Source organism: Sminthopsis crassicaudata, chromosome 4, assembly GCF_048593235.1.
Source record: "Sminthopsis crassicaudata isolate SCR6 chromosome 4, ASM4859323v1, whole genome shotgun sequence".
Classification (NCBI taxonomy): domain Eukaryota; kingdom Metazoa; phylum Chordata; class Mammalia; order Dasyuromorphia; family Dasyuridae; genus Sminthopsis; species Sminthopsis crassicaudata.
The window spans coordinates 184,872,917-184,888,136 of record NC_133620.1 but is presented as its reverse complement, the minus strand read 5'-3'; the positions used below and the strand labels follow the sequence as shown (position 1 = coordinate 184,888,136).

The window sequence follows — 15,220 nt, the reverse complement described above, 5'->3', positions numbered from 1 at the left end:
GGAAAGCTGTGTCTTTAGCAGGATCCCAGCACTGATGAGGCTGCCTAATTGAGATCTGGCTAAACACATATCCTTAGATACTTGATGTATCTTGGTTTTGTGACATAACATGAAAGATGCTTTTTTTTATGTTAAAATTTCTCTTTTTTTAAGATAAAAGGTAAGAAAAGCAAGTGGACTTGATAATTGTGGACAAACTGTCACAATTCACTTTCGTTGCTATTCAGAGACAAATACCTATCAGCTCTTCCTCTTGACTTGTGCTGAAGAACCAGTGGGCAGGATCCGAGTTGACTGTCCTTTGCAGTTTTAGCTCTTTTTGCAAACTGCTTGCCACAGTTCTTCTGAAGACAAATAGATACACATGCATAACATATATGTGTGTGTATTTTATAACACACATATAACATACATGAAACTTAATATTTATGTACTGTGGCAACTTGGCTCAGTGGATAGCACACTGGACTTGGAGTCAAGAAAACCTGAGTTAAAATCTGATCTCTGACACTGACTAGCTGTGAACCCAGAAAGCCTGCCTTACTTTCCATATATATATAATTGGTATGATAATGGTAGCTTCTACTTCCCAGGATTGTTGTGAGGATCAAATAAAATAATAATTATAAAGAGTTAGCACAGTACCTGGCCATATAAACGTTAGCTTATTATCACTTGTTTATTGTTATTATCACTTATTTATATTTTTGTATTTATGTAGTTTAGTAATTTTTCATTGTATCTAGGTCTTTGTAATCCATTTAGGATTTTCTTGGGAAAGATATTGGAATGGTTTGCCATTTCTTTCTCAAATTTGTTTCACAGATGAGGAAACTGACTCAATTAGGTCTTGTTCAGGATCACACAGCTTATATTTGAGGCCAGATCTGAATTTAGGAAGAAGAGTTTTCTTGACTCAAGTCCTGACATTCTCCCTACTGCTTCATCCAGTTGCTACATAATTGAATGAATAGATAGATATAGATTTATCCATCTAAAGATATATTCATATCTACATACAGTTTCATTTATGTCATTTTTTTTTGCACGCACAGATTTTTCGCTAGAAAGTTCTGGCTCCTATCCTTGTGGACAAATGAGCAGAAGAATGGGTGTCCAAGTTATATTTCTGGCCCCATTCACAATATTCTTGAGGGCCTTGAGTAGGTCATTCATCCAAGAAAAGTGAAATGCCTATTTCTGGAAAAACTTCCAAAAAACTAATAATTTATCTAAAACCCTTCTGAAGGAGTTCTAGACTGTGAACCATTTGCCTTTTTCTTTTCCTACAAATAATGTTACAGAGTCACCATAAATGCTAAATAAATACTAATAACTGACTGACTTCAGTGCTGTATAAAATTCTGACATCTTGAAAATCTATACTTGTTATTAGAATGAAATTGACATATCTCTAATTTTTTAAGAAAAAGAGCTTCCAAAAAGTTATCAAACTGTATATACCCTTTGACCCAGCAGTATTACTACAGGGCTTATATCCCAAAGAGATCTTAAAGAAAGGAAAGGGACCTGTATGTGCAAGAATGTTTGTGGCAGCCCTCTTTATGGTGGCCAAAAACTGGAAACTACATGGATGCCCATCAATCTGAGATTGGCTGAATAAATTGTGGTATATGAATATTATGGAATATTATTGTTCTGTAAGAAATGACCAACAGGATTATTTCAGAGAGGCCTGGAGAGACTTATATGAACTGATGCTGAGTGAAATGAGCAGAACCAGAAGATCATTATATACTTCAACAACATAATATGATGATTAATTCTGATGGACATGGCTCTCTTCAATAATGAGATGATTCAAACCAGTTCCAATTGTTCAATAATGAAGAGTCATCTACATCCAGAGAGAGGACTATGGGAAATGAATCACAGCATAACATTTTCACTCTTCTGTTATTGTCTGCTTGCATTTTTGCTTTCCTTCTCAGGTTTTTTTTTCTAGATCTGATTTTTCTTGTGCAGCAAGATAACTGTATAAATATATATACATATATTGGATTTAACATATATTTTAACATATTTAACATGTATTGGACTGACTACCTGCCATCTAGGAGAGGGGGAGTAAGGGGAAGGAGGGGAAAATTTGGAACAGAAGGTTTTGCAAGGGTTAGTTTTGAAAAATTACCCATGCATATGTTTTTTAAATAAAAAGCTATAATAATAAAGTAAAAAAAAAAAAGAAGAAGAAAAAGAACTACTGTTTCTGGTAGTTCTCTCTACAATGGAGTGCCATAATCTATTAATTTTTGAGAGCTACTTTCTAAACTCAGTGATCTTGCCAAAGGGAAGTTACAGCTCAAACTCTGTGTGGTTTGATTGTGACTCAATAGCACCTGGTCCTGACAAAGTTGGGATGATTTATATAGGGAAGATGGGAGGTGGGGTGGGAAATGCACTTGGGGAAGATCTGTTATAGAACAGAATTATCTTCTATAGCAGGAAGTTGGAGACTTGAGTGAATTTCTATCAACTGGGCATTTTTTTCATTCAAGTGCCCAAACTCTGTATTGTAAGGGACATAGATCCAGAGTTAGAAGGAACCTCAGACACCATCCAATTAATGCTTATATTTTACAAATGAAAAGCCTGAAATCCAGGGAGGTTAAGTGATTTGGCTAAGGTTGCAGGAGTAGTGTGTGACCAAAGCAGCATTTGAAAGTAGGTCCTCCAACCCCCTACACTCACGCTGCATATTCTTGTTCACTGTGGATTGTGAGAGTTTTTTTTTTTTTAACTGAAAAACATCTTCCAAACAACAGGTGGTCTGGAATAAGTCCACCTGTTACTTCACTACCTGTACAACATTAGGAAAATTAACTTTTTAGCCGCCTCTATTTATTTATTTGGAGGAGTTGATCTTTTAGGTTCAGTTTGTTTCTGATTCCATGACTGTAAGATATGAAAGGCATCCTCAGAAGGCAAATAGCTCAGAGCTTCTTAAACTATCAACATGGTCACTGAGGCTGCCTGATTTACTGTCCTTAATGGATTGAAACCTACAAATCCAGAGGCCTAAACACTACCCCGGGATTCAGAGTTTAAGCTACAGGGTTTGAGCCAATAACCAATCAATCAACAAACATTTAGTACATGCCTTATATGTATCAGACATTGGTGATATTAACCATTATTTAATGAAGATATGGAAGTTTTTAATCCATCAAGTATGGCCATGAGCCCTCAGAAGGCATTGAAAAACTTCTTTGAAGAGAATAAAATGAAGTACTAGGTTTTGTCCTCTGAATCATATTATCTCATTTGGACATTTGAAAGATGCTCAAGACATTGTCCTGCACTTACTTTTTGTATACTTTTGGAAAAAGGTATTTCCCTATTTCTTATATTGTACCCCCTTGCTATCCCCCAGCAGCTGCTGGAGCTGGGATATCAGTAATGTTACTGTCTGGTTTGAGGTTCTCTTTTGGATAACTGAAGGTTCTGGACTGGAACTGGTATAAACTGCATTTGTCTTCCCTAATATCCTGGAAATATTTCTCCCACTTCTTGTATACATACTATATGTATACACATACATGCTTTGCAAACAGCAACTGTGCATACGTGTGTACATATATCTATACCCATGTAGATATATATTCACATAGATATATATGGTCTCTTTCTCTATATATCTATATTCATGTGTGTATATATATATATACATATATATATATGGTTTCTCTCTATATATCTATATCTATATCTATACACACATATATCCATATAGATATATATTGTCTCTATATATATCTATATAGTTGTGAGGAGTAAATTAAAAAATATTTTGAGTCCCTTAGCACAGTAATAGGTACTTAATAAATACTTCTTCTCTTTCTGCCTTTCTAGTAGGATGTAAAATCTTAGAGGGCAGATGTTGGTTTTGCCTCTTTGTATTTCTAACAATTAACATTGTGTTTGGAAGATAGTAAATGCTTGATAATACTTGTTGACTTAACCTAATTTTGCATATTAACAGGTTCTATATAAATTCATACACACACACACACACACACACACATATATATATATATGGTCTCTCTCTATATATATGTAAATATAGATAGATAGATATGGTCTCTTTATATAGTTATATGATCCTCAGGACAACTCTGATAGTAGATACTACCAGTAGTACTTTTTCAGTTTGATAGATTAGAAATTGAGGCACAAATAAATGGTGATTTGTCCAGGATCATGGGACTAGTAAACATGAGTGGGAGGCATTGAACCCTGGTTTCTCTCCCACTTTTAGGAACTCATTATGTCACTGTGCTATGTAGCTAGCTCATTGGGTGCTAGGCCCTGGACTTCATACTAAAATGGCCCTTAGAACAACATTCCCAGTGAACTTCTCACCTGCCCCTTCCAGTGACCCAGGACTCCTCACTTGCCTTCAATCAGAGCATTGGGTGTTCTGATCTAACTGTTGACTAGACACAGGAGTGAACCAGCTTGTTGGCTAATTGGAAAAGAATGCACTCCTGTGAAATAAGACTTGGGTTAGCTGTCATGCTGACTTGAAGTTATAAATGAAGAAATTTAACAAGTCTAGCCTCATGAGATGTACAGACATGCCCAAAGTCTTATTAGTCTAATCTTGAAGCCCCATTTTAGGTATTAGCTGTACATGAACATTTCACTCTACTGTATTTGAGTACAGTCTCAGAAAGCCTGGAGAGGCTTCTACCAGAATATGGTTCACAGACTTAAATATTCTCAGAATTAGGAGGTAGGTCAGGGTCTCACTCCAATCTGACCAGGAACCCCTTTTAAAACATGGGACCATGTGAATTACAATTGGGAGTTCTCTGCTAGATTTCCCTGAAATCTGTTAATATGCAAAATTAGGTTAAGTCAACAAGTATTATTAAGCATTTACTATTTTCCAAACACAATGTTAATTGCTAGGAATACAGAGAGGCAAAACTAACATCTGCCCTCTAAGATTTTCATCCTACTAGAAAGGCAGAAAGAAAGGAAGAAGAAGTATTTATTAAGTACCTATTATGTACTTATTACTGTGCTAAAGGATTTACAAATATTTTTTTTCATTTGCTCCTCACAACATTGAGAGGTGACTTATTGTTATTCCCATTTTACAATTAAGGAAACTCAGAAATTTATTGACTTGCTTGGGTTTATACAAGTGTCTGAACTGGATTTAAACTTGGATCTTCCTAACTCCAGGGCCAGTACTTTATCCACTGCATCAGCTAGCTTCTTCTGGAAGGGAAAAATTTAAATAATTAAGTTCACACAAGATATACAAAGTATTTGAAAGGTAATATCAGAAAGGAAGATGGTGGACCAGTAAAGTTTTGTGGCAGAAGGTAGGACTTAAGCTGAATTTTGAAGAAAACCAAGACTAATAGTTTAACTATATGTAAACACACATGCATCAATATACAAATAGCTGTGTGTGTATGTATGTAATATTATTTACATAATCAGCAAGCTATTTGGAAGCATTTCTTCTGAAAAAAATTTCATAGTAATGAGGAGTTTGATTATAGTCACACACACACACACACACAAACGCCCATTAATTTAGCAAGCTGATTAGCACTGTTTTCTTCTCAAATTCTATAAAGATTAATATTTATTTACTTTATTTCACATGATCCTGGCAATTGTTCAGATGCATTCTAACTGAAAATTAGTCATTAATTAAGCCATTGCTAACACTGGTTTCTTGCGGTTTTCAAATGAACTTTGCAAAAGAGCTGGAATGTTGGGATTGATGGTAGTTGCTCAAATAATACTGTAGATGTAACTGTTTGACTCCGGTAAAGATTAGTGAGGGAAGAAAAATATTCATTTTATAAAAAAAGCATTATACTTGTGGATGCCACATTTAAATGAAAGATCATATAGATAGTGCCCCATCTGTGGGCTGGCAGAAAAATGGGTTGATCTTTTATTTTTGTTTCTGTTAAAGTCAATTAGGAGAAAAAAAATGACTTAATCTCCTGACTTATGGTTTCTGCTTAAGACTCTTAACTGACAAAAGGAAAATGATAAATGTTGGAGAAGATGTGGAAAAATTTGGAACACTAATGCATTATTGGTGGAGTTGCAAACTTATCCAACCATTCTGAAGAGCAGTTTGGAGCTATGCTCAAAGGGCTATAAAACGTCCCATAGCCTTTGTACCAGCAATACCTCTACTAGGTCTGTATCCCCCCAAAATTTAAAAATTGGAAAAGGACCCACATGTACAAAAAATATTATAGCAGTTTCTTTTGTGGTGGTAATGAATTGGAACTTCAGGAGATGCCCATCACTTGGGACAAGTTGTGATATAGGATTCTAATAAAATATAATTGTGCTATAAGAAATACTGAACAGGCAGATTTCAGAAAAATGGGAAATGATACTGAATGAGGTGTGCAGAGCCAGGAGAATATTGTACACAGTTAACAGCAGCATTATGTGATGATCAACTATGCATCATTTATGGCTGTTTTTAGTAATACAGTGACCTGATATTCCAAAATCCTTGTGATGGAAAATATCTACATCCAGAGAAAGAACTATGAAGTCTGAATGCAAAGTAATTTTCATTTTTTTTCTTTCTCATAATTTTTCCCCTTCGTTCTGATTCTTTAACAACATGACTAATGTGGAAATAAGTTTAATATGATTGTACACGTATAACCAATATCAAATTGTTTGCTGTCCTAGGAAAGGAATGAAGGCAAGGAGGAAAAAAAATTTGGAACTCAAAAATTTTATAAAAGTGAATAGTTGAAAACTATTTTTACATGTAATTGGAAAAAATAAAATAGTGTTAAGTGGGAGGGGGCAAGATTCTTTACTGACTCATTTATGTGATATAGTCTAGATTTTTTATTGCCATGCTTAGGATCATTGGATCTTAGATTCAGTGACAGTTAGAGACTTGAGGGAATATAGACCCTCTCATCAGATGATGGAACTTATCTAGAGAGGTTTAATGACTTGTCAATGAATATCAAAGGCAATATTTTAACCCAAGTTTTTGTAAAATTAATAATCAGTGTCTTCTTACTATGCTTATATCTTTTCCCAATTGCATGTAAAAACAGTTTTTAACATTTGTTTTTTAAATTTTTGAGTTTCAAATTCTCTCTCATTTCCTTCTCTTACACTTCCCTTGAGACCTATAAGCAATTTGATATAGTTTCTGCATGTGCAATCGTGTAAAACACATTTCCATATTAGTCATGTTGTGAAATAAGACAGACCAAAAAAAAATCTTACCAAAAAAAAAAATAAAGTGAAAAGTAATATGCTTTGATCTGCATCCAAATTCCATCATTTTTTTCTCTGGGGGTGGATAGCATTTTTCATCATGAGTGCTTTGGAATTGTCTTGGATCATTTTATTACTGAGAATAGTTGTCATTCATAGTTGATCATCATAGAATATTGCTGTTATTGTGTACAATGTTCTCCTGTTCTGTTTACTTCTTTTTACAGCAGTTCATGCAAATTCAAGTTTTTCTAAAACAACCCTGCCCATCATTTCTGATAGCACAATGGCATTCCATTACAAACATGTACTACAACTCATTCAGTCATTCCTCAATTGGACATCTTTCAGTTTCTAATTTTTTGCCATCACAAAAAAGAACTACTATTAAGTATTTTTGTACAAACAGGTCTTCTCCCCCTCCCTCTTTTTTTTTTTTTTTTTTTTTTTTGATATCTTTGGGATATAGACCTCATAATGATATTTCTGGATCAAAGGGTATTATAGCCCTTTCGGCACAGTGCTAATGACAAGTCTTGGGTAACAATCATAGAGAGTACATATACTATGTATTTTAAATGTGATAATTCTCTTTTTTCTCCTGTTTTTCCCATCTGCTTTCTTTTATAATACCTTCAAATTACAGAAAAATAAACATATCTTTTATTGCACAGATATGGAAAGATTTAATCTTAAAAGATGAAGTCAGAAAGCATTTAAATTTTATCTGTGGATTTCACCAAAATGATAATAAATAACAGAAGGAGGATGCTAGGTTAGGTGAGTTTGACACTTAAGCACATTCCACTTCATTATATAAAGTTAAGAGGCCCTGGAGAAATGTAGTTATGATTTATTCTGGCTCTGGTTCATATCTGGTTGTTGTTTGTTTTGTTTTCATTTGGCTTCATAGTTTAGTTAGCCATATCCTCATGATTATTGTGCATGTTTTGTTGATGGGGAGAACTAACTTTAAAAGTCTGTCTGCTTATACTATGTCTGTTTGTGTGTTATATATTTGATTTTTAAATTTGTGATGGTATCACTTTTCTATTCAGAAATCTTATAACTCTCCACTACCTATAGCAAAGCTTCTTAAACTGTGGGTCATGACCCCAAAAGGGTCATGTAACTGAATGTAGGGATTACAAAATTATGATTTATTTTCAATAAATGTTTGATAAGTATATCTATTTTACATACCTATATATCCAGTATTGCATAAAATTTCTCTAGCAAAAAGGGTCATGAGTAGAAAAAGTTTAAGAAGCCCTGACCTATAGGATAACGTCCAAACTCATTAGCCTGGCATCTAAAGTTCTGTGAAATCAGATCTTTCCAGCCACAACTCCTACTGATAATTACATAAGTACTTGTCTCTTGTCAGATTTATCTGTTGACTGCTCCTGAACAAAAATTTCCCATCTCTGTCATTTTACAATCAATCACATTTTGACATTGATCCCACTACTGATCTTTCAAGTCCCAGCTGCCTCCTTCCTGAAATTTGTCTTAATTCCACCCAAATCCTTCTCATCCAAATTCAAATGTAACTTTTTCATCCTCCAAAGTTCTATACTTGACTGAATTTTTCTTGTAGTGTTTATTTAAGGGAATGTACTAGATCTAGCTTATACTGGTTTGGGAAAGTATGGACATTCCTTGGCAAATGTATTTTTGAACATCTAGAGCAGTAATGTCAAACTCAAATAGAGTTAGCACCACTCAACCATACATAAGGATCCCTTCAGGCATATATTGACTTAGAAAAAACACAAATTAACTTTGGCTGTATTTAATGATATTTTTATTTATTTTGTTAAATATTTCCAAATTACATTTTAATAAGATTCATCCAGCACACAATAATGTTTTTTTTTCTGTCTCCATTCAATTTTCTTTTTTTAAAATTAATTTTATAATTACAACTTTTTTTGACAGTACATATGCATGGGTAATTTTTTACATTATCCCTTGCACTCACTTCTGTTCCAAATTTTCCCCTCCTTCCCTCCACCCCCTCCTCTAGGTGACAGGCAGTCCCATACATGTTAAATATGTTATAGTATTTGTATAGCATACAAATACTATACAATATAGTATATTGTATCCTAGATACAATATATGTGTGCAGAAATGAATTTCTTGTTGCACAGGAAGAATTGGATTCAGAAGGTAAAGAATAACCTGGGAAGAAAAACAAAAATGCAAACAGTTTACACTCATTTCCTAGTGTTCCTTCTCTGGGTGTAGCTGGTTCTGTTCATCACTGATCATTTGGAACTGATTTGAATCCTATCATTGTTGAAGTGCATGATGATCTCCTGGTTCTGCTCATTTCACTCAGCATCAATTGATGTAAGTCTCTCCAAGCCTCTCTGTATTCCTCTTGTTGGTCATTTCTTACAGAACAGTAATATTCCATAACATTCATATACCATAATTTACTCAACCATTCTCCAGTTTCTGGCCACTAAAAAAGGGCTGCCACAAACATTTTGGCACATATAGGTCCCTTTCCCTTCTTTAGTATTTCTTTGGGATATAAGCCCAGTGGTAGCACCAGCACACAAGAATGTTACTAACTGCCAGTTTATTTAATACATCTGGCTAGACTTCTAAGAATGTCATGGAGAAAATGTTAATAATGGCAGATAAAATTAAAAAGTATGTTGTACATGTATTGGACTACCTGCCATCTAGGGAAGGGGGGGTGGGGGCAAGGAGGGAAAAATTTGGAACAGAAAGTTTTGCAAGGGTCAATGTTGAAAAATTACCCATGTATATGTTTTGTAAATAAAAAGCTTTAATTTTAAAAAGTGTTCTGTAGATATTTTCCCCCATTTTTTTGGAGAATCTCTTGTTAAACAGTTACTAGCACCAACACCCACCCTAGTAATTTGTATATTTATCTCATCCACTGTACTAAATTATAAATCATGAAAGCAACATCTCATCTTTTGCTATCTCCACACTACATTATATGGAGCCTTGTACATCATAAACATTTAAGTATTTATTGAATGAAATAGAAGGTATCACAGCTCAGTGATAGAGCTATTCATACAGCATTTTTGGTAATAGAATGTTGTTAAAGCTCCAACTCTCATTTTGTTAGATGAGAAATTAAATGAAAAGACATATTGATGACATAATTTATTGCTTTCTGTTCCCTTTCAGACAAGTTCATTCTTAAACTAGAATTTTCTGTCTTTTCTATGTATCTCTCCCTTGGCAATTTCATTTACTCTTCCAGCTTCAACTATTTCTTTGGCTCTTAGAAGTGAGCGTGAGTCAGTGCCTTCATATGCAGTTGGGGATAATCCAACCAGCCCCCTACCGATACTCCTCTCAGATACTGGTTTATCTCTTTATTCTCTCATTTTGGGTGTATAGTCTAGCAGGTATGCTTTGTAATAATCTCAGCAATTACCAGAATTGTAGACTTGGCCCTCATTCTAGAGTAAAACAAAGAACTCTGCTTTCATGGAATAGTTTCTCCTTTCAGCCTTGAACTATACACATAAAGACTCAGAAAATGTCTGTGGATGGTCATGTAACTTAGTAGCAATATCAAGTAACATAGAAAGCCAGATAAAAAAATCAAACCAAACCTGTGCTGGGCTCCCAGCCAGAATCAGCTCTTTCTCCTCACTGCCAATTTGAGGGTTTCTGAAGAAAAGGTTAGAGATTTAAATTTTAGAATATTTCCAAATATGCTGAAATATTGACAGGGAAGAAAGAAGCTGTTGTTGCCTACACTTCATTCTCACTAATTGGGCTTCATTCTCACTGCCATAGGTAGTGTAGTGGAGGAAGAGGTCATGGGACATAAGTAGATGGAGTAACTAAAACGTTAGAGTGTTTGTGGGAATATCACTCTCTCTATATATATATTGTGTTCTCACATTATGAGAGCAGTGATTGGGGTGGAGAGGAAGACTGTGAGATGGATACTAAACAACAGTGTTCTGGGAATAAATAGATATATATTAGATAAATAGATATATATTTCTAATGAATGAATCTCAAAGAGAAGTTATTCAGTGATGGTGGCAATAATGGGCTGCAAGAAGTATTTCGACTCCCATGTTTCTCCTTTCTCACACACACACGCGCGCGCGCGCGCGTGTGTGTGTGTGTGTGTGTGTGTGTGTGTGTGTGTGTGTATGTTACCTCTTCTAATGTAAAGTAAGATCTTTTTTTTTTTTGTACTTCCAGACACAGGGCTTAAAATATTAGAAGTACTTCATAAGTGTGGATTGATTGATAGGTACTATTTAAGGAAAACTAAGGAGATGCTATAGAATGGTGTCAGATAACCATATTCTGATTAGGTAAATTGTGTTCATAGTGGCTTCTTGCCTTCGTTTTTGAGTTTTTCTCATTCTCTAATTTTCTTTTTACATGAAGAAAGGAAGAATTTTTGGCCAAGGAAATGAAAATCATTATGAAAAATCATTATGGATAATTTTGAATTCATTAAATTAAAAAGGCTTTGCACGAACAAAAGCAATGCAGATAAAATTAGAAAAAAAGCTGGAAAAAAATCTTCTTTTTAAAAAAATTATTTATATTTTTGGAAAAGTTTCTTACAGTTAGAAATACTGACTGTAAGAATCTTTAAAAAAAAATTCATTGTTTCTGTTAAAGACCTCATTTCTAAAATATATAGAGACCTGACTCAAATTTATAAAAGTAAAAGTCATTCCCCAGTTGATAAATGGTAAAAGGATATGAACAAATTTAAGATGAAGAAATCAAAGCCATTTATACTCATATTTTTTAAATGCGCTAAATCACTATTAATTAAGGAAATGTAAATTAAGGCAACTCTGAGGTACCTCTTCCCACTTCTCAGATTTACTAAGGTGTGACATGAAAAGATAATGTTGAAGGTTAGGAAGGATGTGGGAAAGCTACATTGTTGGTGCGGTTGTGAAATGATCTAGCCATTAGGGAGAACAATTTAGAACTATATTCGAAGGGCTATAAAACTGCATAACTTTTGATCTATCAGTCTGACAATTCAGTCTGTATTTCAAAGAGGTCGTAGAAGAGGGAAAAGGAACCAACCACATGTGTAAAAATGCTTGTAGTAGCCCTTTTTGTAGTGGCAGGGAACTGGAAATTAAGTAGATCCCCATGAGTTGGAGAATGGTGGAATATAAATTTAATGGAATATTCTTATAAGAAATTATGAGCAATCTAATTTTAGAAAAGCCTGGAAAGACTTATATGAATTGATCCTAAGTAAAGTAAGCAGAATTGAGAGAACATTGTACACAGTAACAACAAAATTATGTGATGATCAACTGTGATGGATATGGCTCTTCTCCAACAATGTAATAATTAAAGTAAATTCCAATAGATTTGCGATGGAAAATGTCAATTACATCCAGAGGGAGAACATGGAAACTGAATATGGATCGAAGCATAGTATTTTCATCTTTTTTTGTTTGTTTCTTTTTCATGGGTTTTTTCCCCTTTTGGCCCGGGTTTTTCTTACATAACATGACAAATATGAAAATATGTTTAAAAGACTTGCACATATTTTACCTATATCAAATTGTTTGCTGTCTTGGGGAGGAGAGAGTTTGAGGAAGGAGAGAGAAAAAATTGAAATATTTCATTTTAGAAAAATGAATGTTGAAAACTATCTTTACATTTATTTGGAAAAGTAAAATATTAAAACTTATTTTTAAAAGCCTGTTGTCTCATTGGTGTATAATAATCATCTTAATATTCTTTTTATATGTAATAAGAATAGTGACAAGTTATTTTAGAAAGACTCCAGTAGATCTGGAGTCAGGAGACTTGGGAAGAAAAGGAAGGAAGGAAAGAATAAAGGAATTAAATACCTGTTGTGCCAAGTACATAGCTTTACAATATTATCCCTATTTTACAATTGAGAAATTTAAGGCAAAGGGCCTTGTCCAGTCATATAGCTAAGACTAGATTTGAACTCGAATCTTCCAGACTCTATTCCTAGTACTAGAGATTCCAGGTGTTCAACACCATCAAGCCACCTCTCGTTTTGACTTTTTGTTTCCTCATTTGTAAAATGAAGGTTTGAACCAGGCTTAAAGATCCTTCTATTTCTAACATTTAAGCCTATTTACATATTCCAGAAGTCATTTTTTCTTAGTTCATTGGAACATCCAAGTCTTTCCCAAGGCAGGTGCCTTGTTTGAATAAATAGGCAGCTGGCAACCATTAATACCATTATAAAATAGGATTGATTTTGATTGGAATTTTCAGTAAGGATATATTTGACTTTTAAGAAAAATTCATCTTCTACTCATTATTTGTTATTGTTGTTGTTCAATTATTTTTAAGTCCTGTCAACCTTTCATGGCCCCATTTGGGTGGTTTTTTTTGGCAAAGATACTGGGTTGGTTTACTATTTCCTTTTCCAACTCATTTTACAGATAAGGAAACTGAGGTAAACAGGGTTAAGTAACTTGTCCAAGAATACAAAACTACTAAGTGTCAAAATAGTAAGTGTCTGAAGCCATCTTTGAATTCAGAAAGATGAATCTTCCTGATTTCAGTTAGGCACTCTATCCATTGAATCACCTAATCATGCTCTCAATTATTCATACTCAGGAAAATTTTGAAATTTAAAAAAAAAATTTGCTCTCTTTTTCAGGTCCATATTGTGGAAACATGACTATTCCCAAAATATTAAATCTGGATACAAATGAAGTGACTGTTCACTTTCAGAGTGCATCCCACATTTCTGGACGTGGATTTTTGTTGTCCTATGCCAGTAGTGATCATCCAGGTATGGCAGACTAAATGGTTGGTGTGAACCTGTATTCTCTTAACTATCTTTCTAAATATTCATCTGTTCATACATCACTGTAACTGGGATCTTAATCCAAGCAAATAAAAAATTAAATTAAAAAAAAAAAGCAGGGAAGTCATTTCCTCATTATTCTGCTCACATAAAAAAGAAGAATTCCAGCTGAACTATTTTAAAGTACCTAGATAAGAAACATACTTTGAAACTTGATAAAGAAAGAGAACTAGAAAATGAAGTATCCTGAAAATTGATTTAAGTTGTATGTACATGTTTTAAAAATGTTGTACGCTCTTCATCTGTTTAATATTAGTAATAGTGAGGTCCTAATTAACTGGGTGGGGTCTTTCTCTGACTGAAGTACTGACCAAATTACTCCCTGAGGAAAGAAGGAAGGGCACTGATGGGGCTCTGCTTAACCTTAGAGTCCCACCCTCTGTGGAGGTCTTGAGTAGCTTCACCTTGCTATGTCTATTCAGAAATCTAAGTTACCTTAAACCCCTAAGGTTAAATGGCCCCTATAAATCTGTCCATGGTCCACTCCATCCTTGCTGAACCTCTTTTGGATATGCCCCCTCAGCATTCTGTCTCTTTTTTTTTTTCCTCATGCTTTCTCCATGCTTCATAATATCTCTCTTTTTATCCCTCCCACTATATGCCTCATAGTATCTTTTTCCTTCTTGTAGCTAACTACCTCTTTTAGGATACTAAAGCCCTTTATGGATTTAGTTTTCCAGTCAATAGAGTATTCTCACTTCATGACATATTCCTTTAATGAATTCTTCCAAACTCCTTTCCTTGGTAACTCTAATGCTCTCCCAATTTTATTTCATATTAACCATTCTTAATCTATTGTATATCTTCATTTTATCTGTAACTTGTCCTTTTTTAAATTAAAGCTTTTTATTTTTAAAACATATACTTGGATAATTTTTCAACATTGACCCTTGAAAAATTTTATGTTCCAATTCTCCCCTCCTCTTCTCCCCTAGATGGCAAATAATCCAATATATGTTAAACATGGGAAGAAAAATATATATGTGTGTGTGTGTGTGTGTATGTGTATATGTGTAACTTCTCCTAAATAAACCTAACTTTTGCCAAAAATAATGGGCAATATGAATTTTTCCCATGATTAAATACTATCATTTGGTG

General features: G+C 34.1%; 1 protein-coding gene across 3 annotated transcripts in view; it reads left to right on the top strand.

Moving 5' to 3' along the window:
- The window catches only part of DCBLD1 (discoidin, CUB and LCCL domain containing 1), a 101,484-nt gene that overhangs the window by 49,081 nt on the left and 37,183 nt on the right, over positions 1–15,220 (top strand). For all 3 annotated transcript variants that reach the window (XM_074310017.1, XM_074310018.1, XM_074310020.1), the window contains exon 3: positions 13,913–14,047. In XM_074310017.1, coding sequence (XP_074166118.1) covers positions 13,913–14,047 — 135 coding nt within the window. The remainder of the gene's footprint in view (positions 1–13,912; positions 14,048–15,220) is intronic.